The sequence below is a fragment of the Geotrypetes seraphini genome, chromosome 19 (assembly GCF_902459505.1).
Source record: "Geotrypetes seraphini chromosome 19, aGeoSer1.1, whole genome shotgun sequence".
Lineage (NCBI taxonomy): Eukaryota > Metazoa > Chordata > Amphibia > Gymnophiona > Dermophiidae > Geotrypetes > Geotrypetes seraphini.
The window spans coordinates 34,583,879-34,610,218 of NC_047102.1; the positions used below are offsets into that span (position 1 = coordinate 34,583,879).

The 26,340-nt window shown below is 42.7% G+C and overlaps 1 protein-coding gene across 2 annotated transcripts in view; it reads right to left on the reverse strand.

Annotated features, from left to right (window-relative positions):
- DUSP8 (dual specificity phosphatase 8) overlaps positions 1–26,340 on the reverse strand; it is a 100,815-nt gene that overhangs the window by 17,997 nt on the left and 56,478 nt on the right. Inside the window, exon 1 of one of the 2 annotated variants that reach the window (XM_033928009.1) lies at positions 8,381–8,616. The exons of the other annotated variant lie outside the window; for it this stretch is intronic. Within the exon in view, the coding sequence (XP_033783900.1) occupies positions 8,381–8,498 (118 nt within the window). The 5' untranslated portion in view covers positions 8,499–8,616. Of the gene's footprint in view, positions 1–8,380; positions 8,617–26,340 lie in introns of those variants that run through there. 2 annotated transcript variants of the gene reach the window in all.

The window sequence follows — 26,340 nt, forward strand, 5'->3', positions numbered from 1 at the left end:
CAAGCCATGCATGTCTCCTGTGGAAATGACAGTCTATTCTCATACTGTAGTATGCTGAGTAAAGTCCTTTAGGTTTCAAAACTATAGGAATCAGTTTGCTTTAAATGGAAGCCCCATAAACCTGGAAGTCCCTTACAACATTCAGCATTGCCATGGAAGCTGTGCTTCAACTGTGTCCACGGAAATGGTACCTTGTGATAAATCTAGTGCAAAATCCTCCCCTCTCCCTCCCACCCTGGATGTGTATGTTTAGAGATCTATAAAATAAAAACAGTTATCATTCCTTGCAGAATTTAGTCAGTGGTTCCCAAACGTCCAGAAATTTCCTATATGTCCCTGTTGAATGGCCATCAGACGTTCCATTTTAAAAATATGACACAAGACCTAATCCAAATGGTAACACTAGAGAGTGAGACAGAAGAAACTACGAGGTGTGAGGAATCCACAGGAGGAACCCCATAGTGAGGAAAAGGAGAAACCAGAAATGATCAAATCCTGCCCTCCCCTCCATTTTCAAGCAAGAAAATTAAGAAATGATGCAGAAACCCTGGTCAAATGGAGGAGAATGGAATGAAGACACACTTTGCAAAGCTTTACCAATTGACAATAATACACAATGGCACTGAAAGAGAGGCAGGATCTCGTAGAAACTGAGGGCTCCAGGGATTACAGAGCAAACAGAGAAAAACAAGCAAGCACACAGGCTACAGAGAAGGAACGGTCAAAAACCTACTCGGCTTCTGAGACCAAAAAAGGAGTGACAAGTCCTTTAATCTGTATGTGATATATGAAATGATGAATACGAGAGAGAATATACCACAGGAAATGATGAGTATTGGAAGGAAAGTTTGCAAAACCCCAAGCAATTATATTTAAAAAAAAACAAAAACAAAACCCTATGGAAGCCATTCCTCTCAAATTCTAACAAAGGGCAGCCATGATAATGGGCTCTGAATGGCCTGAAACTCAGAGGGTTGACTTGTTTAGGATGAAATGGTTTCATGCACTTTGAGCCATTACTACTCAGGGATCAGCAAAGATTAAATTGGCAAGTTTTCTTGGCCCATCAAGGCAATTGCAGATATTTTGCCTGAATTTCTCTGTTTTCCAGGGTCAAGTTGACCCTAGGTTACACGAGGGTGGATTGCAAAGCGTATGAGTGTAGGAAGCCTGAACAAGAGTGTTCGGAAACATGGCAGGTTCAATCTCAAATTCTGAGGAAACTAGTTGGCAGAGAGTTCTGCTTAAATGCCCAATGTACCAAGGACTGTGGATTAGACTGTACAAACAGAGCTCCAAGGACAAGCCCCAGTCCCACCAGCAGACATGAGCCAAAGGTGAACATTCAATGAAGGAAATGTATCCAGGGCTGGGTGGCTAAGAGCTGAAAAAGCCACATGTTGTAAAGCATCAATTAGAACCCAATATGTACAACACCTACAAATATGGCTCTTATTTTGCATACACAGTTACCAACTGTAAACTCCTCTGCAAATCTGTCGCTCCTAAAGTACAGATATTATGCAATGAAATGGAAAGGAAACAAAGTTTCTAGGCTCTTGCTCCCCATATCCTTCTAAACTCCCTTCCTATCCCATCCTTCTGTCCATGAGACCAAGTCCACCCTCCTCCTACCTTCTGAATCAAACTGCCTTCCTTTTCATATGATACTTATATCAACAAGATCCATATATTCTATGTACAGTCCATCAATAATAATTTCCCGACACATAGGAGACACCAATTAATTTTGAATCAGAATTCAAAATTACATGGAACGCGCTTCCGGAGGATGTGATAGGCCAGAACTCTGTACAGGGGGGTCAAGGAGGGTTTGGATAGGTTCCTGGGAGGATAAGGGGATAGAGGGGTACAGATAGAACTTGAGGTAGGTTATAGAAGTGGTCAGAAACCACTTCACAGGTCGCGGACCTGATGGGCCGCCGCGGGAGCGGACCGCTGGGCGAGATGGACCTCTGGTCTGACCCAGTGGAGGCAACTTCTTATGTTCTTATGTTAATTCTATAATCAAGCAGATACCCCTAGGCAGAAGGATAACTGGTTGCCTCTCTCCAGCTAGAGTAGGGGGATATCTCTTCAAAATTATTGTGCGGCAGGCCTGGATGGGTCTTTCCTTAATGTTGCGCTGGCCAGCCAACTGCAGCTATTGACTAGACTTGCAGGATAACATAACATAGTAACATAGTAACATAGTAGATGACGGCAGATAAAGACCCGAATGGTCCATCCAGTCTGCCCAACCTGATTCAATTTAAAAAAAAATTTTTTTTTTTTTCTTCTTAGCTATTTCTCGCTTCTATACCGCAGTACCGTTAATACAGAAGATGGAATGCTTCAGCTACCCAAAGGATCTAGTAAACACATATGTTTTTAAAAGTCATCTGAATTGTTGACAAGTGTTGGAAGACATAATTAGATGATTTGAATCCTTGTCCCAAGATGCCGCTTGATGAGACAGAAGGCGTTGGTAATATCTCTTAAATTTACAACCTTTAACAGATGGAAAAGTGAATAGAGCCTGTGAATGTCTGAATTAGCAAATGTAAATGAATCCAAAGATAGTTGGATATAAGGCCTGCTAACACCTTGAAGCAAATGCAACCAAACTTAAACTTTACACAGGCCACCACTGGCAACCAATGCAGTTGCCGAAAAAAAGGTATGACATGGTCAAAATTATTCAAGTTGAAAATTAAACAAAACAGCTGCGTTCTGAATAATGTGCAGTCTGTACAGATTTTTTTTGAACACCAGCAAGATGGACAATATTACAATAGTCAAGATAACTCAGGACCAGGGATTGCACCAGAAATCTGAAGGATGAAACATCAAAATATGCTCTGATGGTACGCAATTTCCATAACGTTTGGAAGCCCCTTCATACCAGAGCATCAACCTGATTCTTCATGGTTACAATTTGATCCAAGATTACTCCCAATATCACCATTTCCAGTAACAGGGGAGAACTATACCTACTGGCAAATCTACCCCTGAGCAACTGGGATGTTAATCTCCTTGATTAACAAGATGACCATTTAGGGCCTGTTTTACAAAGCCATGGGGCAAATACTCTGATGCCCATTCAGTCCTTATGGGCATCGGAACATTTACCTCATTGGCCCACGCTATCGGGCTTTAAAAAAGAGTGGGTTAATGTCATCATAATTTGTCCAGGCTGTTGGAGATATAATTCCTTCTGTTTTAGATCTTTTTAGGGGGTTACAAGATGTATAACAAAAGACATGCGACGGCTCATTGTATGGGAATGGGTGGACAACTAAGTATCGAAATAGCAAGGGGTTCTGCAGCCCAGAAGCAGAGCTGTGTTTGTACAAGCACCAACTGTTCTCAAATATATGAGAAAATGTACATTTCTCAAAAATAAAACCAAAAAGAATCAGACTAAGGAATTTAACCACATTTGAAAAATTTGAATTAGAATGTTTAAAATATTTACGACCTCTTAATTATAATCCATAACCAAGCGGAATATAAACATATGGAATAGACTAGAACAATGCAACCCCAGCAAGGATCATGTGATGGAATCATCCTGCTGTCCTGCCATTAACTTCAGTCTAGGGAGCTTTTCCAGAATATAAATTTCTTTTGTAAGAATTCAGAAGAGAGGTCAGAGATGCAGTCCCCTTCAACCTGGAAGAGAAAGCACTGTCTCCATCTCCCAGACCCAGGGATTACTGCAATTAATACTCCTAGAATAGCCCCTTGTCACTGGAGCTGGTGTGAGGGTATTAGATGCTCTAGGCAAACTTTACTTTGTGCCCCCTCAATAAATGTTCAGGCCCCTACGCCACTGCCACTGGGATTTAGCTAATGAAACGTAACAATAATGATCAGTCCAATTTTTACTACAGGCAGCCACACCCCCCCTCTCCCCCCCGGGTTAAGAACGAATTACATTTTTAAAGTTGTTCTTAAGTCAGAACTTGTAGATTTTAAGATTCTCGCTGCTTCCCTCTGCTCCCAGCTGACAAAAGGGTCAACTGTCCCTACCAGTGTTCCCTCTGAGGTACAACCACACAATGTGGCCATGCATCATTCCTGAATCTGCTGCAGGAGAAATGTAGACGTCTACTCCGCTGGAAATACTGCTCAGTGAAATCAAATGAAGTCACGACCTCGTTCTTTAAGTAGGAGTCATACTTAAGTTGGGTGTCTGTAACTCGAGGACTGCCTGTACTTATCATTCTTATCACGCAGCACTGTACATTACGCATGTAAGAGACAATTCCTGCTCGACAGAGCTTACAATCTAATCAAAACAGACAAACAGGACAAATAGGTCAGAAATGAGTCGAACAAGAAGAGATGTGAAGCTTTTTAGCCATCTTTCATGTAACTCAAACATCCATAATTCTTCTCCTCCTCCCCATCACACAATTCTGTAAAAAAAACTACGAATTGTACATTATTTTTTTTTTTCAGAATTCTTGGAGAAAAATAGAATTCAGATCTACACTGCAAATTTGGCTCTCCTTGTAGACATTTATGTAATTCGGCTGCTGTCCTTATGTCTACAGCTAAACCCCACTTCTCTGCTTTTTGCTGTCTCCTGGTTGTATAGATTTCATTTGGTGCTATGGTCACTTCATTTGTTCCCATATCACCATTATGCCTGGTTTAACAAATAAATAAATAGATTTTTAATCTTAAACTTTGGGCTCCTTTTACTAAGCTGCGATAGCGTTTTTAGTGCGCGCCAAACCCGTGCCACGCGGCTAGAACTAACGCCAGCTCAATGCTGGCGTTAAGGTCTAGCTATCGCAGCTTAGTAAGTATGCCCCTTGGTTGTGTGGCAGTTATAACCCTAAAACAAACACCGGGTTTAACCTGAAAGAATGGCAGTACCACCTTAACCACTTCACTGGACTGACTAGACAGACCACCCCTCAACTTTGTTTGCCATCACTTACTATTCTATGCTATGTATGGGCAAGTCACTTAATCCCCCCACTGCCCCAGGTACATTAGACAGAATGTGAACCCACTGGGACAGACAGGGAAAAATGCTTGAGTACCTGAATAAATTCATGTAAACCGTTCTGAACTCCCCTGAGAGAATGGTATAGAAAATTAAATAAATAGGGTGAAAAGTTTCAGCCTCTGATAACCAGAGCTGGTATTGTGACATCATAATGTCTCATTCCACCAATAACAGCCAACCTCATCAGTGATGTCACAATGGCTTTATTGTCCTTTACTTGGCTTACAATTACTGCATTTTGATTACTAGAGTGGCGCAGTGGTTAAAGCTACAGCCTCAGCACCCTGAGGTTGTAGGTTCAAACCCATACTGCTCCTTGTGACCCTGAACAAGTCTTGTAATTGCCCCAGATATATTGTGGGGACAAAATTTCCCCCATCCCAGTAAGTTTTTTCACTGTCCCTCCCCATTCCTGTAAGCTCTGTCTTAACCACACAAGCCTTGAACACTTATGATTTTAAAGTGTTTGAGGCTTGTGCAGATGAGGACAGAGCTTGTAGGAATGGGGCAGGGACAGGAAAAGAACTCGCTGAGATGGGAAAATGAATTTCCACGGAGACAGGGAAAAATTTGTCCCCGTGTCATTCTCTAATTGTGAGCCCACTGGGACAGACATGGAAAAAGGCTTGAGCGCCTGAATAAATTCATGTAAGCCGTTCCAAGCTATCCTGGGAGAACGATATAGAAAATTGAACAAATAAGTAAACTCTTATATAAATTATTCACTTATAAGGGCAAATTTCAGAAGCCATTTATCCAGATATGTAGTTTATTTAAAACTTGCCCACCCTTCATGCCGCTAGCTCTTTGGATTTGTGTGGGTGTCAGTATCTATTCTTTAACTTTGACCTCGACTCTGGAGTAGAGAATGACACGGTGACAAAATTCATCACCATTCCCGTCCCCGCGGATAACCGCGGGAAATAATCTCATGTCTTTCTAGTGTCTATTTCAACCTCAGTCCTTCTACACCAGCATTCTTCAAAGCAAAGCTTGCGGGTCAGTGTTTGTGGCCATTCATACTCTGATTCTTATGGGAGTCAAGGATAATGAAGCCATTGTGACATCACTGATGTGATTGGCTAGGCACTGGTGGAATGAGGCATTATGACATCACAATATCTGCTCTGGAATGTTGCTGCTCAATCTCAGCATTCTTCAAAGCAAAGCTTGTGGGTCAGTGGTTGTGGCCATTCCTACTCTGATTCTTCCCTCTCTCCTTAAAGAATGACACGAAGATGGTTTCCCGCGGTTATCCGCAGGGACGGGAACGGTGATGAATTTTGTCACCGTGTCATTCTCTACTCTGGAGTTAGCCAGACCACCTCTCTCTTCACTGTTCTGCTTTCTTCTGCAACAGGTGAGACGGCTGCCTTGTACGCAGTTCGCAAACGTGAGACCACAGTCGTTCCCTATCGCACAGCTCTTATGCGCACGCACCAGGCACGATCCACCCTCTTACCGAAAAATAACTTCCCAACGCTCAACGCAACCAGCGAACATATAATTTGCATCTATTTGAGCTGAGCGTTAACTTATTCTTCTGCGCTGTTCCTGCGGTATTCTCCTGCGCCGTAGGGAACAGCACGGGAGTTCTAAAGCCTCAGCCTGTCTGAGTATGCCCCTGGTGGCAGAACACCACGCTCTCCTTGATTCAGAGTATCGGAGGGCAGGAGGGGGTGATGAGTAAGTGAATGCTTAAGCCCTAACAGGGATACATTGTTTTTAAAAGCTTGTTGTAAGCTGCCGAGAATGTGTCCCTCTCTTGGGTAACTCTGTACCAACTCTGCAGGGCAGAAAGACAAGAGGCTCAAGTTGTCTGGACAGATGATGCAAGGGAGTGATGAATGCCTCTGAAAATTGTATCCTTTTTAACACATCCTTGTTCTTGGAAAACTCAAACACTGGTGTCTCTCTTTACATCAGACTGACTGGGAGGCGGCAGATGTGTTCTAAGAGAAGCTTTGTTACCACAGTATTTAACAACAGAACCTCAACTGTTTCTTTTAGTAACCAACATTTTCTCTAGAGTGGGAGTAGCATGTCTAATGCAAAAAGATCAAGAAGACCCCTCTGTGCAAAGGGTGGTTTGAATGAAGAGTTCTCAGACCACCCCTCTTCTCAGCATAAGAGGGCCACGTCTAAAAGTGTGCCTATGTACACTTCAGGGGTGGAGGTTTTTAAAAACACATTCTACAAAAGGGATGGAAATTAGATAATGACACGGGGGACAAATTTTCCCCCCCCCCCCCCGTCCCTGCAGGAACTCAATTTCCATATGTCCCCGCTGTCCCTGCAAGCTCTGCCTTAACCGCACAAGCCTTGAACACTTATGATTTTCAAGTGTGCAGATGAGAACAGAGCTTGCAGGAATGGGGCAGGAAAAGAACTCGGCGGGACGGGGGAAATGAGTTCCTGTGGGGACGGGGCTAAATCTGTCCCCCGTGTCATTCCCTAATGAAAACTGTCTTCTAGTCACAGAAGATACTGCCTGCCTTGGGAAGAGCAAAAGTGACCAACCTTCCATATGACGGGCTGACGGGGGTACCTTGCCAGGATAAGAGGAATCCTGTGTGTGTTTCTCTGAATAGCTCCGCTTCTTTGGTGACACAGTCAACCAGGCAGGAGAAGGCCACGAGAACCCCTAGCCTGCTCCTCAGTTTTCACAAAACAGCCTCAGCTCGCTCACAAAAAAGGTCATTTCCTTGGAATTGAAGTTTTCAGCTTTAACCGTGGAAAAAGAATGGCAGTGCTCCCGAAAGGCTGACTCTGTCTACAGGAATGATCATTATAAATAGAAACGTCCTAATTAGAAAGGCATGCCTATTGCAATTTTGTCAAACTGATCCAAAATAAAGTGTAATGTTCTATTGTCAGAGGCTCTTCCCTCTCATATGCCACAATGGCCTGATCCTTCGCTGCCACAGGGGTGGGCAATTGGGACGTTTACATGTTTACGGTGCATGTCATGGGAAAGTCTCTTTTCTGATTCAAGCAGGTGTAATGTTATTAGTAACATGGCATAAAGTGAATCAGGACGGAGAAAAAAAAATTTAATAGCTCAGAGGAGGTGTCAGGTGGCATCACGGCACAGGTAGCACTGCTGTACCATTTGCTCCTGCACCTCATACGAACATGGCCACAAACTGTGCAGCTTCCATGCCCTATTGCAACAATAAATGTGGTTACATAAGCAAAGGAGCAGTGTGGGGAGAGCAAAGCTGGAGTCGCAGAGGGAGGAAAGCAGCAGGGGCCGGGCTGAGGGCATGGCAATGCCCAGAAAGGCAGCAGAAGGAAGAGAAGAAAGACGTCGCCCCCCCTCCCCAATATATTATGTGCAAGAGAAGCACCAACCTCGGAGCTCCCGGCTCTCCTTCATCCTCCGCACCCGCATTTTCAGCGTCAGCTGCCCCTCGTGCATCTCCGTCCAGAACTGCTCCTCGGAAGGAGAAATGGCCACCTTCAAAGGCATGCTGGGGGGCTCTTGCACCAGAAAGCAGGGAGCCTGCCCGCAGCCAGCTCCACAGAGACTATGAATGAGCTCAGCCCTCCCCGCTGCTCGGCGCTAGCTCATGGAGCAGGCACGCAGCCCACATTCCTGCTTCATCGCACAGACACGCAGCTCCCTCCTCCCCCCTGCTGTTGTTGCTGCTAAGGCCTGACACATGTTTTCCTTAGCTGCTTAAAGACACAGCTTCCCAGGCCTGAAAAGAAGATCTTCCCTCTGCGGGGATTCACATGTCTGCACATTTATTGCACAGAACCGGGAGAGGGGTACTTTCATAATAGGGCACCCTTGCGAAACATCCCAAAAAGGGGGGGGGGAAAGGGATCCGAGTGTAAGAATAATTGAAATGCTCTTTCTAAATTGGAATTTTATTGTTCGAGGACACAGATCTTTTCTAAATATAACAAAGGGGACTGTTGCAGTAAGGACAGAATCCAATGAAAATATAAATTTCAGAGGTAAAGAAAATATCCTACTTGCCAATAACAAACAATAAATTCAAGGCTCTAAGAATCCCTATGACACTCTGGATTCATGGAAAGTAAAAAAAAAAAAAGAAGTCTTTGGTTGATCACAGAGGAATAGCATAGCTCATATTTATAAAGGACTAGTGTTTAAGCCCATTACATTAACGGCTGCTAGAATAGATGTCTGTCTGTCTTTCTTTCTGTCTCTCTCCCTGCCCTGTCTATCTTTTTTTCTTTCTTTTTCTCTCTCTCCCTGCCCCGTCTACCTTTTTTTCTGTCTCTCTCCCTCCCGCTTTCTTTCTTTCTGTCTCTCTCCCTGCCCAGACCCTCACTGAAGCCGCCTTCCAGCTGTGTCAATAAAGGAATCCCTTGCCCTTTCCCGCGCACACCTGCCTAGCTACATGTCCCGTCTCCCCTCCGGACCTGTTCGCTCACCCTTGGTGCTGGATCGCCATCTGCTGCTGCTCCGCAGGAAGCTCGCAAACTGCTGGGCTTTGGCAAGCCAAACCGAGCCCCAGCGCGCACTTCCGCACTCCTCCGCACTTTCATTTTCTCTGGGGTGGGTGGGTTCCTTTAGCCCTCGCTCACCAAGGTGGTGGTGGCCCACCCCATCCGTGTACTCTCTCTCTCTCCTACCTGCCCTCCAAATGCCTGTTTCTCTCACCCACCCAAAGCCTCTCTTCCCTTCTCCTATCCCTTTCTTTTTTTTTTTTATAAACTCTTTCTTGGCCCATTGCTTAGATCCTTTGACATTTGGGAGTGATCTCCCCCTCCTCCCTTTTTCAGGCACTCAATCTTGCTCCAGGGGAGTTTACTTTGGGGGGGGTGTCACAGTCGTGGGCATCGGGAGTTTCTGTTGTTGCTTGGGAGCGAGAGGGAGAAGCCCCGCCTTTCCCTGCCACAACCGGAAGTGCCCCTTTCCCCCTACGTGCCAGCGATTGTTTTTTTGGCAGACAGAGAGAGAGCGAGAGGGGGGGGGAAGTTACCGCCATGGTGATCGCCAGTGGCTCTGGGCTTGAACCGCATTGGAAGAGCGCAGGGTAAACCGCCGCAGGATCCTTCTTTTCGGCAGACAGAGAGAGGGCGGGAGGGAGGAGTTACCACTGTGGTAATCGCCAGTGGCTCCAGGCTCGAACCGCACTGGGAGAGCGAAGGGTAAACCGCCATAGGCTCCTTCTCTCCTACTGCGCATGCGGAGGGACGGGATTTAAGTGCACTTGCGCGGCTAGGGTTTTATTATTATAGAAAATATAGCACCTAATGCCAGAACCCGAGCCCCCCCTGCAAGAAAATCCTGCCTGTGAGATTGTGTTTCAAAGGGAACAGCCTAATAACACAACCCAAAACTTTTGTTTTCCATAAGAAGGAATAAAAAACATTTTACATATCCAGTCAAGATTTGAGTCTAACTGCAAGGTAGCTTTCTTAAGTCACCCCAGTCAAGCCAGCTGATAATGGATGAACTGTAGACTTCGTAATCCCATTCTTGACCCTTTCCCTTCCAGATTTCTACATTTGCTTTGTAGGCATATACCTAATATACCTCCCTCACTTTTACAAAACCGTAGCGTGGTCTTTGTAACGGCCGCGGAGGTAACAGCTAAAAACTGTGCTACAGTTTTGTAAAAATGGGGGGGAGGGGGAGGGATAGGAAGTGCAGGAGTTCTGGGACTTCTAATATCATGTAAAATAGCTCTTAAATTTAAACCCGATCCATTGTCCAAATTAGGAAAATTAATAACTCATATTTTGATGCTGTAGTTTACTTTTACATATGTCGGAAGACCGAAGTTATAATGCCATTGTATAGAAACTTGGTGAGACCTCATCTGGAATATTGTGTACAATTCTGGAGACTGCATTATCAAAAAGAAGAGAATGGAGTCGGTTCAGCGAATGGCCACCAGGATGGTCTCAGGACTCAAGGATCTCCCGTATGAGGAAAGGCTGGTTAAGTTACAGCTATACTCACTCGAGGAGCGTAGAGAGAGGGGGGATATGATTGAGACGTTCAAATATGTCACGGGTCGTATTGAGGTGGAAGAGGATATCTTTTTTCTTAAGGGACCTAGGGTGACAAGAGGACATCCGTTGAAACTCAGGGGTGAGAGATTTCATGGTGACACCAGGAAGTACTTCTTCACCGAGAGGGTGGTTGATAATTGGAAGAGTCTTCCACTGCAGGTAATCCAGGCCAGCAGCATGCTGGACTGCACAAGAAAATGGGATAAGCATATGGGATCACTTCAGGGAAGAATTTAGGGGGTGGGTCATTAGAGTGGGCAGACTTGTTGGGCCGTGGCCCTTTTCTACCGTCACCGTTTCTATGCTCAATTTTCCACATCATGGTAACTTTGTGACTAATCAGATTTCCAGAAGTATCCTTAACAGATTTTGCATCATCTACGATTATAACCGTAGTCTGAGCAGAATTATCTCATGTGGGGGAACTGGGCCCTTTGGCTGCCAATAACAAATAAATTCCCGCCACCCACCCAAACAGAAACATCAACGAATGAACACAACCAAGCAAATGTGAATAAAAGACCAGAGCTTCATGTATTGCAGATTAACCCCCTCCCTCTTACAAAACCATAGCGTATTTTTTTAGTGCCGGCTCTGATGCTCATAGACCCCCCTGGAGCACAGTTTTTAGTGCTAGCCACGGCGTCAGAGCTGTTACTGCCACAGCTGGCGCTAAAAACCAGGCTACGCTTTTGTAAAAAGGGGTGGGGGAGAATGCCTAGGAGTGTCAGAGCTGTTACCGCTGTGGCCGGCTAAACACTGCGCTAAGGTTTTGTAAAGAGGGGGGAGGGGGGTAAAAGAAGTACTAAAGATTCCACACCCAGCCCAAGCTAAAAGAAAATTGTACTTAACATTTTACCAAGCCAATGAAAATTGACTTGCCCCAGGCAGCTACCTAGCTAGTAGCGGCATTTTGGTTCTGCCATAAGGGCTTAGGGAGCATGCATGGACCTCCAAGTCAAAATAATAATACCTTAATTTTAATCACCTAGTAAAATGGAGTTTCAACCACACGAATTAGCTTGGGTATACTGCTAGCTGCGACAAACACAAAGGAAAAGAATAAAAGCAGAGATAGTGGACGAAGGGGAAAGCTGGGTGGGAAGACTGCCTCTGGGGAGCAGGAACCAGGCTGATCCTCTCTCCACTCCTGACACCCAGCCCACTAGCCCTGAAGAGGGGTTTTCACACCAAGGTCAAATTTAAACCTCCTCCTGGACCAGGATGGTTCCTCCAATTCTAGCATCTCCCTGAAATCAATAGCCAGCCTCGGATAATGTCTTTGATCAACTTTTTGCCCACAAGATTAAAAGCAGAATATAACATTAATGATCTCATGATTGCCGTAGCATATTAAAATGAGCTCTCCTTGTGACGCATACAAGAGAACGCCCACCTCTTACTGAGTCAAATTTTCTGGGAAGTTCGGGTCCGGAGCTGTTCCTTCCCAATCTCCACCCACCACACCCACTACCCCTCTCAAATCTAAAATGTTTCTAATTACCCAACATGTATCGCCTCAAGTCCCCGGCAATTCTTCTATAACTCCTATGTAATTCCTATGACAATTCTTATGTAAAGTTACAATTCTTGTAACTCCTGATAAATCTTATGTAATCCGCCTTGAACCGCAAGGTATTGGCGAAATAGAAATCACTAATGTAATTATGTATGTCTCGCGCCTATGGTTAGAACATAGCTCTTACACTCACACTCGCAACAGCTGCGTCCATATCGGATGTTCAAACAGACAGACAAAAAAAAGTAATAGACTGCTCGCGAGCTCCGGTAATCAGGAGTTGTACTGGGACTGCGCAGAAGAGCTATGCCAACCAATCTGCTGTTCTGCGCAGGCGCCAGGCATAATTCCTCCCCTTTTTACCGGGCATTTAATTTGTCCTGAGCATAACAAAATCACTTCCAAACTGGTATTTTTTTTTTTTTTCCCCCCCCGAGTTGCTTGAGCTTTGTGCATTGGGGCCTGAGATCTTTCTTATTGGCTAAAGGTCTAATATGTAGAAGTTTACTCATGCTATAAAGAATCTTATCCAAGCCATCTGTGATAACACTGTGCAGCCCCAAACAGTGTACCAGGCTCTGTTCTATTTCTGACACTATGCACACATCTGGAGCTCAGACAACCAACTGTAAAATGCATGCCTTGCTCAATCTCAAGAAAGCATAACATACTGTTGCATATATGCCTCATGAACTCTCAAACTAGGGGCCGTGAAATATACAGTCTAAGGTTTACATTAAAAACACCCAAATCCCCTCTAGCCTCGCCTTTCACCTAAGCTAAACTTGCTTCTGGTGACTTCACTGTTTTTCTTACAGTGACATCATTCCAGGTGATGTCACCGCCAAGAACAGCAGCCTGCCTGGAGCCGAGGCGCTGCCATCATTCAGCAAACACAGGATTAATTATTCTCAGCTGTGGGTCAGAAGAGAAGCAGATTCAAACATGCTGCGGAGACAGGCAGGGGGAACAGGCAACAGTGCTCAGACAGCCCAGACCTGGGGTAGGCTATGCGGAGTGGGAAGAAAAGCAATATGCAAAGAGCCTCAGTCCAGGCATGAGAGAGCCAGGGAAGAAGGAGGGGGAGGCAGCAGTATGAGCCAAGAGGGGCAGTTGAGCATGGGAGAAACAAGCAGCCGTACACATGTTTACCACATGTCTGAGAAAGGCAGAAGAACATAAACGTTGTCAAACTGGGACAGACCAAAGGTCCATCAAACCCAGTATCCTATTTCAAACAGTGGCCAATCCACGTCACAAGTACCTGGCAAGATTCTGAAAGAGTAAAACAGATTTATGCTGCTTATTCTAGAAATAAGCACTGGATTTTCCCAAGACCATCTTCATAATATTTCTTTTAGGAAATTATACAAACCTTTTTAAAACCCTGCTAAGCTAACTGCTTTTACCACATTCTCGGGCAATGACTGAAGAAATATTTTCTCCATTTTGTTTTAAAGTTGTTACTTAGTAGCTTCATTGTGGGCCTCCTGGTCCTATTATTTTTGGAAAGAGTAAACATGTGATTCATGTCTACCCATTTCACTCCATTCAGTATTTTATAAACCTCTAGTACAGGGGTAGGGAACTCCGGTCCTCGAGAGCCGTATTCCAGTCGGGTTTTCAGGATTTCCCCAATGAATATGCATGCACTGCTTTCAATGCATATTCATTGGGGGAAATCCTGAAAAACCGACTGGAATGCGGCTCTCGAGGACCGGAGTTCCCTACCTCTACTCTAGTACATCTCCCCTCAGTCATCTCTTCTCCAAGCCGAACAAACCTAGCTGCTTTTAGCCTTTCCTCATAGAAAGGTTGTCCCATTCCCTTGATCATTTTCAGCACCTTTTTTGTAACCTTTCCAATTCTGCTATATCTTTTTTGAGATGTGGCGACCGGAACTGCAAACAGTATTCGAGGTGCGGTCACACCATGGAGACATAGAAAGGCATTACAATATTCTCATTTTTGTTTTTCTATTTCTTTCCTAATAATTCCTAACATTCTATTTGCTTTCTTAGCTGCCACTGAGCAGAGGGTTCCAACGCATCATCGACGATGACACCTAGATCCTTTTCTGGGGTAGTGACTGCTACCATGGAACCCTGTGTCACCTAGCTATAGTTCGGGTTCCTCTTTCCCACATGCATGACTTTGCACTTGCTCACATTACTGCAGTCCGGCCATGGGACCAACGGTTGGCTCGGGGGCCCGTTCAAGCTGGACTTCAGTTTTGACTGTTTTGATTTTATTTTCACTTCTTTTTAGTTTAGGATATATTTTTTAATCTCACTCATTGTTTTACCACTTATTTTGTTTTATTTTATCATTCAAATTTCATTTAAATTTCCCCAGAATTCTATTGCTTCAACGGTTCTCCCTCTGCATCTATTTTTATCTCCCCTCTTTTTAACCTTTCAAATTCCTTTAGATCATTGTAATCTTATTAGTATGTTTATTTTCTTATTTTTCTCCTCTATCTCTATTTTCTTTCTTTCTTTATTACTCTTCTAATTGTCATTTTTCCTGGTACTTTAGTTAGATTGTGAGCCTTCGGGACAGTAAGGGAATTTCTAAGTACCTATCTTACTTATAATCGTAATGCACCAATATATTTATTGTAACCCGTTCTGGGCTCTTTTGGGAGGCGGGCTAAAAAATCGAATAAATAAATAAAAAAATAAAAAATCATCCGCTAGTTGGTTGGCCAATCTCATGCAATTTTTCAAAATCCTCTTATGATTTAACAACTTTGAATAACTTTGTGTCATCAGCAAAAAAATTTTTTTTTAAAAACTTTAGTTTTTATTGAATTAAAGATTATCTTACAAGTGGTCATCTGACCCAGAAATAAGAACTGCCATCAAGCCCAGTATTCTGTTTCCAACAGTGGTCAACCCAATGTGAATGGGGAGTTTTTGGGGTTTAGTAATATATTTAATAGGGTGTGTTGCCCATTGACTGCATTTGTTGAATTACACTAACTGGCATGTTTTCTCTCCTTGTATTAGATTTCTTTACACATCCAGGGAGGGAAATGTAGTCTGATTACTAAAATTACTTAATTATAATATTGTAATTTGATAACATGTCTCCATCTATTAATTATGAGGAGGGGGGGAATGATTGTTTTATGTCTTAATTGTGTATTTAAAGTGCCTTCTTTGTAGTGTTTATGTTAAATTAATTGTATGCCACTGTCAAAAAAGTTTGTAATATCCTACTAGGGAGATTTATATGGTAATCTGTGAGGATTAATAATAAGAAACTTCAATGCTCACAGCTCTAATAAAATTATATAAATATGTCAAATTTTTCAGGGGATATTTCCAAGTTTTTATTGATTAAAGAACACAAATTCATTTTTAATTGGCAGACTTTATCTCCATCTGGGCTCAACTTGGAGATAGATTGGTTTCAATTATAAGCTGGGATCAGTATTCCCTTGGGCAGTTCTTTCTTCTCTCCTCCCCCTTGAAGTCATGTGCGATGGGTGGAGCCTCTGTGCCACTATATATAGAAGAGGTGTAACCAACGCTTCTGTTTCAGTCTTCATCTTTTTGCAGTCCAGGATGACCGTAGCCATTACATGGTAGGAGAATCAGTACTGAAGTGTAGCAGGAAGGGTATATATAGAATAATTAAGAGTTTGAAGCAGGTAAATGTGATAACTGTGTAGCACTTTATTAGTGATTTAGATATATTTTAATTCACAGTGTCCCCTCCTGAGGAAGAGTTACCGAAACTCGAGTCGGGGGGGGGGGGGGGTCAACAGTTTGGATATGGCTAAAGGTTTTTATTAGCACTGGCACTTTATTGAATCTATGGTCGTTTGTTAGAACTTCTATACCAGATAAGTGACTATAACATCTTATTTTATAACATCTTTTTAAAAAAATAGCGAGTGGCTTGGGACAGTAAAGAGCAATGATGGTCCCACAACAACCATAGTCTGTAGTTATCGCAGATGTATTTGGTTATGGGTCTGAGCACTTTACAATTACAATTTGATATACTTATGTAATTTAGTAGAGCTGTGAGCATTGAAGTTTAATGTCAAAGTTTGAAAATTAATAATTAAAAAAAAAAAGCCAACATTGGCCAACCCAAGTCCTTAGCTAGATCCCAAGTAGTAAAACAGATTTTGGGCTCCTTTTACTAAGCTGTTTTAGCGTGCGCAGAATTGCCGTGCACGCTAGATGCTAACGCCAGCATTGAGCTGGCATTAGTTTTTCCGTGTAGCGCGGGGGGTTGCGCATGCTAATATTCTGTGCGTGCTAAAAATGCTAGCGCACCTTAATAAAAAGGAGCCCTCTATCCTGCTTATCCTAGGAATAAGCAGTGGATTTCCTCAAGCCATCTCAATAATGGCTTATGGATGTCTCTTTTAGGAAACTATCCAAACTTTTTAAAAACCCTGCTAAGCTAGCTGATTTCATCACACATTGTGTGTAGAAATATTTTCTTCAGTTTGTTTTAAGCCTATTACTTTGTATCTTCATCGCATGCCCCCTAGCCCTACTATTTTTGAAAAGAGTAAACAAGTTATTCACATCTACCCTGTCCATTCCACGCAGTATTTTATAGACCTCTGTCAAATCACCCCTGAGCCCCGACTCATGCCCATAAGCCCCTGTAATCATTGCATTGATATTGAAACATGTGCACTCCCCTAGATCCACCCCCAAAATCCCTTTTTACTGGCATATAAGTGGCTCCTGCAGCCAAAAGGGCTATTGGGGTGGATCTAGGGGATTCTGGAGGTGGTTTGGGGGTCTCACCATGACCTATAAGGGAGCTGTAGTGAGATGAAGACATGGCACCCTTTTTGTGAAGTTCACAGCAGTGCCCTGTAAGGTACCCCACTATTTAGGTGCCATGTCTGGGTGTTCAGTCCATCACTTTGCAGACCTCTCCCACATCCCACAGGGCTTGTTCTAGGCATTTTTGACTTGGATGAAAATATGGTATAAAGATGGACGATTTAGCGACTTGGACAATCAGATTAGTAGGACATATACCTAGACGATTTTCGAAACAAAAAAAAATTTGGATTTTTTTTTTTTAAATATGTCCAAGCTGTTTTTTCACTTTGGACGACTTGCGACTTAGACGAAAATGAACTTAGATGTTCCTTTCGATTATGCCCCTCCACGTGAATTTACCTTGGGTGCCCAAATTTGGGCAACCTATATAGAATCCAGATCAGTATTTGCCAACGTAAAGTGTTTTGACAGCTTTTTTTTTCCCCTAGTCATGGAACACTGCAGGACCAATGAGAGAACAACCAAGCTATGTTCTATGTCCTCCCCACATCCCCAAGAAAAATCTCTATTAACTTAAGAACATAAGCCATGCCTCTGCTGGGTCAGACCACAGGTCCATCATGCCCAGCAGTCCGTTCACGCATCGGCCCATCAGATCCACGACCTGTATAGTAACCCTCTATCTATACCCTTCTATCCCCTTTTCCTTCAGAAAATTGTCCAATTCCTTCTTGAACTCCAATACCGTACTCTGCCCTATCACGACCTCTGGAAGCGCGTTCCAAGTGTCCACCACCCGTTGGGTGAAGAAGAACTTCCTAGCATTGGTTCTGGATCTGTCCCCTTTTAATTTTTCTAAATGCCCTTTTCTAAATTCCCTAAACTGCCCTACAAAATTCAGCATGTGTGCAGAGGGGAACACTCTGGCAACATAATTTTCTGTTGCAAACTCATCTCTAGTAACCAGGAGCCAAGAAGAAAAAAAAAACCCCAAAACCAAAATGTAGCTATGGCTATTGGACTGAGAAAGCACAAAATAAAACTGGCAGGGAAACTTCTTTATGCCACATTGTAATCTGACTTATACAAAGTGACAAGACTACAGAAAGGAAGACTGCAATGGCTAGGTCAGGGGTAAGGAACTCCGGTCTTCGAGAGCTGTATTCCAGTTGGGTTTTCAGGATTCCCCAATGAATATGCTTTGAAAGCAGTGCATGCAAATAGATATCATTCATATTCATTGGGGAAATCCTGAAAACCCAACTGGAATATGGCTCTCGAGGACCGGAGTTCCCTACCCCTGGGCTAGGTCTTAAACAGAAGAAAGTGAATGAGATCCTTATAGGGCAAAAGGGAAGTGATGACAAATATGGTCTGTGGTCATCTGCTTTCACCTGTGGTTCCTGAAGAGAGGAAAAATGGCACACCAGTGCATGCAAACTAAACCTGTGATTTTTATCTTTTTGGCAACATTCCTGCTGCCTTAGTCCTTCGCATGCTCTCTCTTGGCTCCTCCTCCTCCTCCCTGTTCCGGTTCCAGTTGACACAATCCCAGGAGTAATTATAGAATCCAGTAAACAAATCCACTGACGACACGCTTACTAAACGCAAAGGCATAGAGTGGGGGAGATTGGACAAGAATCTGAATAGCCTACACGCAGCGAAAAGCACAGACAGAAATACTGTGTTTCTGTCTGAGCTTTTCCTGAAAATTACAGTATTAAATGCCCCAAGTTCATATGTTATCTGTCATGTTATGTGTAAGGGTTACCAGATTTTGCATCTGGAGAAAAGAGGATGCGTATCCTGCCTTTCCCTAGCCCCATGCAAACCTCTTCGCTTTGGGCCGAGTCTGGGAGAGTGCATCTGCACATGGGAGGGTTTCAGGTTGTCACTGGGGGATGACTCGAATATAGGACGAGCCCCCCATTTTGGGGCCATTTTTTTGGCCCCCAAATCTCACCCTATATTCGAATATATACGGTACCTCTTGGGGAAGAAATGCATTATGAATCACTGGCTTTCTGACCAACCTCCTTCAATTTGGTATTGGCAGAGTAAGCTGCACACGATGGTGTGGTGGGAAGCACAAGCGGTGGTTGGCTCCCGGAAGTGCCCGCAAAGCGTTTCTCCAAGTGTGGACTCCTTATCTAAATGTGCTATATCCAAGAGGCCGTAGTCTCATTTTGAACACTCTCTGAACCATGTTCTTGTCTTATGGACATGCTTTGTATTTTTTTGTAGGTAGGGATGGGAGAGGTAGGGGGGTTGGACATGGTGAATATTCTTCTGGCGCTTGTCCTTATATGCTTGTTTTCCTTTGTTTTTGAAAATTAATAGAAAGTTTGAAACATAAAACTCAGAAATTTCAATCCATCTTCCTTTTTCTGGAGCCTACTTGTAATGTAATCCAACCTTGAACTGAATAGGTAAAGGCAGAATAGAAAACCTGATTAACATAACATCTGGCTCCCAGTTCACTGGAACATTTAACTGTTGCTCCAGTAAAGCCCTACGAGATGCCGTTGAACTCTGTAAGCAGCCCAAGTCATGTCTGCAGTTTCTCTCTTGCTTCTATTCTTGTAGGAAGTAGTGGTGGTGGGGTAATATTATATAGCACTTGTGCAATATTCCAGGAATGCTAAGGAATGACAGGTCTGGGACCCTTGCCAATTCTGTCACAGCCTATTGGAGCGAATGTTTCGGGAGAGGGAGGAGGAGAATGGGAAGAAGGGTCTTTGGAGGATCTCTCATTGACGACAATCTCACATTCTTTCCAAGTCCTGGGAGTAAACGAACAGTCCAAATTTAGAAAGAACGAAGACTGGAAAATTTAAACATTCCTTGAAGAATTGGTATAAACAACGAGGCGAGAGGGAGAGAGGAGGTGATGTCAAAACACATCAGAACCAGATTGAAAACATTATAAAAAGAAAGGGAAAAAACAACTGAAATTTGAGTTCTAAGCACCAGCAGGCAACAAACTCCAGCTAGAAATTTGAAGTTCACACAGTGCCTGCACTTATCCCTGCATCCTGGGGGAAGATACTGGATTATTTCTGACCCCCCTGAACCCCAGGTTTCAGAACTTTGCTTATGACTGAAAGAGTGGCTTGCTGTGCTTGTTTGATCTTATTTTTTAACTGACAAGCTGATTCAGTTCTGGGTTTACCCCCACTGCTTTCATGAACATGTAGTTTCTGCTTTTCAAGATCAGAGCTCCAAATCCAGGCAGGAAAGGGGTTTAAGCCAGGACTGGATCAGCTTGCTTTTAACAAATGGATCACCTGGTGAAGGTCTCTAGTTTTGCAGACTTCATTAAAGTTTAGCACAAAAATTCATGACGGTCTTTTTTTTTTTTTTTTTCTATCAACTAGTGGCACTGGAATATTCCAGGCAGGTTTATAATTCAGTTCAACTTACATTTAAGCAGCGATACTAGCTATACAGTTCTTGAAATAATTTTGGTGATCAATAATTAAATGTTTTAATTTACATAAAGTAGAATACTAAGCATAATCTTCTAAAGCAGTGGTTCCCAACCCTGTCCTGGAGGACTGCCAGGCCAATCGGGTTTTCAGGCTAGCCCTAATGAATATACATGGAGCAGATTTGCATGCCTGTCACGTCCATTATATGCAAATCTCTCTCATGCATATTCATTAGGGCTAGCCTGAAAACCCGATTGGCCTGGTGGTCCTCCAGGACAGGGTTGGGAACCACTGCTCTAAAGAGAGAGAAAAAATACTCTAAAGAAAAGAAAATTGTGGCCAAAACATTTAGCAACAAAGATTATTACAGAAATAATGAAATAGGGAGGAGAGGCTCTACCAATAAGACAATCATAATTTGCAACTTTAAACAAGAGCACCAACAAGAAAACAAAGGATAAGAATAATGTTAAATCTCAAATCTTTCCTTACTAAATCCCTACATAACAAATTAGACCTAAGAAAATAAGCTCACCCCATGCTACATAATCATCCTTCCCTCTCTCCAATCTGTCCAGCATCACTTATTAAAATATTTTGGGAAGGGGCATATGGGCATGGAATGAGCATGAAAGTGTTGTTCGTTCTGATTAGCATGTGTTACAGTATAATCTCGTTATAACGGAACTTCGAGGTCCGCTGGTCCCGGCCGTGCACCTTTATAAACATACAGAAAATCATTGCATATAACGGACTTTCAGATATAAGACAACCAATTTGGTCCCCAGAGCCGCTTTTAGCTGTAGTTTTCTTCGGCTGTAACGGACATGCAAGCTCTGCCTACAAGGGGCGTGGCGTGCCGGTGATATAGTATCAAAATGCAGCCCAGAAGAAAATGAGTATTTTTCTTTCAAGGACAGTGCAACATAATGCTTTAGAATATCTTTTAGTGTTCTGTTTTTCAATCATTTCGTGCCATACCAATGTTTTGCTGAGTTTTGTTCTTGTGCAGAGACTGTTCATTGATTGTATGTTTCAAATTGACCTAAAAGTTTTTAAAAAATGCAACTCTGGATATAACGGACTGTTTTTCCAGGTCCCTCAAAGTCTGTTATAACGAGATTATACTGTAACAGGAATACAAAGACTTAGGGCTCCTTTTAAACACGCGTGACTTCATCACGCGCTAACCCCCACGTTAGCCGAAAAACTACCGCCTGCTCAAGAGGATGCGGTAGCCGCTAGCACAGCCAGCGGTTTAGTGCGCGCTATTCCACGTGTCAAACCGCTAACGCGCCTTCGTAAAAGGAGCCCTTAGCACTCACCAACGGGATAATGCAGACTTAGGGCCTGATCCTATAAGTGGCATCTAAATTTCAGACGCTCAGCTGAATTGTACACAGATTCCAAAATGGTTTATTTGGCATGATTGATGTCAGTTTAAGCCAATCAAAAAAGATGTTTAAATTAGCACCTTTATCTAGGCACCAACAGTCGCCTACCAATGCCTACCTGAAAAGTACGTGTGGTCAGGGGTGGAGAATAGGCATGGTACGACGGGTGCCTGGCCTACGTTACTGGCGCATGACAATATGATGCCTACTGGCACCAAAGTCATTAGGTGCCATTTCGGCACTAAGAGCCTCTTAAATAGCAGATAACTAGGAGATGGTAAATGCAGTTAACTTTTTCTGGTACTGTGCACTGAAAGCAATGTTAGCACAAAGCTTGCAAGAAAGGAAAAAAAAGGAAACCTTTTTTTTAAAGTGCCATGTTGAATCTGGGGTCACTGAACAGGGAACATAAGAACTTAAGAGTTGCCATACTGGGACAGACCGAAGGTCCAAGCCCAGTATCCTGTTTCCAGCAGTGGCCAAGGGTCTTTAGGTGGGCAGACTAGATGGGCCGTGGCCCTTATCTGCTGTCTATTTCTATGTTTCTATGTCCCGAGTACTAGGCAGAAACCCAAAATAGGGTGTTAAGACACACTCAAAGACCGGGGTTTTGTGAAGTATCAATTTAAAGGTTAATAGGCAGATTTTATAATTTATTTGGTGTACTACTGGAAGCCAATGAGATTTTTCAAGAAGTGGGGTAATATGGTCAAATTTCTTCGCCTTCCAAATAAGTTTGATGGAAGCATTTTGAATAAGCTGTAACCCTCTCTAATCTCTTTTTGAGGGATTCCTTTGAACAGAGCATTGCAGTAGTCAATTCTGAATGACCAGTGAATGGATCAAGATATTGAGCGACTTGGGTTCTAACCATTTGAGAATCGAATGGATTTGTCTTAGTCTAAAGAATGTAGATTTGACTACACTGCTAATATGTTCATGAAAGGATAATTTCTGATCAAAAATGACCCCAAGTATCTTAATTGAAGTGACCATTTGCAGAGAAGTACCAGCTAATGTAATGGGATCTTTAAGATTGATTCCCTCTTTCCAAGGAAAGAGCATTACATTGGGGGGTTTTTTGACATTAAGTGCCAACCTATTTATATCAAGCCAGTGAATTTGATGAAGCTTTTCATTAATGGAAAGAATTTCTGCGGGATTTTCCGGATCGAGGAGATGAAAAAGTTGAATGTCATCTGCGTAGGCAAATGCACTCAATCCTATCGACTGGCATAGAGTAATCAAAGGGGCAAGAAAAAAATTAAATAAGAGGGGAGAAAGAATTGAACCTTGGGATTCCAAAAATTAGTTCTACAAGTTTCTGAGACAGTGTTAAATGAGATTATAGAAGAGCAGTCAGTAAAGTATTAACGAAACCATGCCAGGATTTGATAAATAATCCCAATCGATTCTAGTCGTCCTAGGAGGAGATCATGATCGACGTCAAATGCTGACGAAAGATCGAGAGACACTAAAAGAATGGAATTATGATGATCCAAATAGTTGACATGCCAACTGAGTGCTCTCTGAAGTCATAAAGCCTCATTCCACCAATGCCTAAGAGCTAACCTCAGAAGTGATGTCACAATGGCTTGATTGTCCTATACTTGGCTCACATAAGAACATATTCTGTAAACCACTGAGTTTTTTGACAGTATAAAGTTCTTAAATTAGTTCTTCCTTTTCTTATGTTTTCTGCTATGCACTCTAATCTAAATCACATGTGAACTGAGTCAAGCTCCACTGGGAGATGACCCAGTATTTAAACCAAAGATTAGATTAGAAATAAGAATAGCCGTACTGGGACAGACTGAAGGTCCATCAAGCCCAGCATCCACTTTCCAACAGTGGCCAACCCAGATCCAAAGTACCTAGCTAGATTCCAAACAGTAAAACAGTAATAGGAATAAGCAGAGGATTTCCCTAAGCCATCTCAATAATGGCCTATGGACTTCTCTTTTAGGAATTATCCAAACCTTTTTTTAAACCCTGTTAAGCTGATTTCACCACATTCTCTGGAAACAAATTCCAGAGCTTAATTACATGTTGTGTGGCACAGTGGTTAGAACTACAGCCTTTGCACCCTGAGGTTGTCGATTCAAATCCCTGCTGTTCCTGGGCAAGTCACTTAATCCCCTTATTGCCCCAGGTACACTAGAGTTTGAGCCCTCTGCGGCAGATAGGGAAATATGATAAAGTACCTGAATGTAAACCACTTAGGATATAAGTGGTAGAAAAATAATTAATTAAATATTTTCTCCAGTTTGTTTTAAATCTCTTACTTAGTAGCTTCATTGTATGTCCCCTAGTCCTAGTATTTTTGGGAAAATATCACGTTAAGACATACTATGCCCAGATTCTAATGGTGTTTAATAAAATGTACTTGTTAGTCCATGCTTAATAATCTCCTTCAGTTCAGGATAAAACACAATGGTCTGATTCAGTAAGGCTGTTCTTAATGGAGAATATAAGAACTATTTTTCCACAATTGGCATGCGTTTTAACAGCTTTGAACAGTTTAGTGTCATCTGCAAATTTAATCACCTCACTCGTTCGAATTTCAAGATTATTTATAAATAAGTTAAATAGCACCGGTCCCAGTACAGATCACTGGGGCACTCCACTATTTACCCTCCTCCATTGAGAAAAATGGCCATTTAACCCTATCTTAAAATATTGTAAAATGTTAGAGCCATAATGGTGATTTTTAAATGAATTTTGTTTGATGCGATATTTGATTTCGATCAATTAATGTGCACCGCACTGATAATCGAAGAGCTGTATATAAATAGAAATAAACAAATTTTAAAAAAGGATCATGTGACAGATGAATATTGGTGAAGATGAGAAGGGGAAGGCACAAAAGGAGATGAATATTGAGGAATTAGTTTAGTTGCTCTGTGACAAGTGGAGAGGCATGAGTTGCTCTGGGGAACAGAGTATGTATGCTTTTGAGTTGCTGGGGGAAGGGTTTGCGGAAGAGTCAGTCACTCAAGGAGAATGTGCATTTTTCTGGAGTGACCAGGTGATGTGTTAGCATGCCTGTACACACCCTAAAAATGTCACTTTTAAACCTTGAAAACTGGGGAAGAATAACAGAAGGGCTGAAAGTTGCATACTGAGAAAACAGTGAAGTGGAGCCGGTTCTTCTGCAGGATGAGGAAGTAACAATGGGATGCAGGGCCGCAGAGTGATGAAGTGGTAAATGGGATCTCTTATAATAGAGGGTTAGTCACAAGTTCAATTTAGGAGAGAACTCTGGAATCTTGAACACCTTTTTCTTCGATGGACCTCAGAAAAAGGAGGGTCAGGGGAAGGAAAAGAAAGAGGTTCAACACAGTTGAAGGTGGGGGTGCTCTCAGTTTTGCAGAGAAACAAAGGTTAAAGAACAGTCAGGCTCCTGCAGGAGTTTGCAGGGCTTGTGGCAGGAGGGCGGAGGCGTTACGTAATGCAGGAAAAATGTTGGCTCTGCTGAGTTTTCCACAGCTTTGTATGTCGGGAAAACCATATAAATCAACATACTTTCTCCTTTCAGGCCCAGCTCCGGAGGCAGAGTTATTAACACCATTTATAACAAAAACATGGAACACAAGATTTCCAAGGCTGGAACTAATTCTCTGAGGAATGTTCTCTTCTGCTGTTCTGTCCTTCTTAGGACTGTTTCATCTCCTAGTGTGTTACTTGTAAAACTTTGTCCTTTAAAACTTGCTTTTTTAGGCTTGGGTTAGTGACCAGGGCTGATCTCTTGGGACAGAGAATCAAAATACAACTTATTTATTCATTCAATATTTGATATACCGCCATGTGAACCAAATAGAAGATGAAAATGGTTTACTATACCCTGAATAAAGAAACAGAAATAAAAAGTAAAAAGAATTGATTGTCATGGAGGTAATGTTTAGAACTACTGTATATCAATAATCAAATTACAAATGCAACGAATGTAGAAACAGCATGCAAGGGAAGGGAGAAAACGGAAACAGCTTGCCCAGTACATCAGTATTAATTATTGGGGAAAAAAATGATGCATTAACCACAATTTTCCCAACAGATTTACATTTTGCAGAAGAACTTTCCGTTCCTATGAAGTGGTTTTAAAAAGATGGGGGCCAAATAACACAGAACTGAGGGTGGTGTCAATGTCCCTCCTCAAGGGCCGCAATCCAGTCGGGTTTTCAGGATCTCCCCAATAGCATATAAT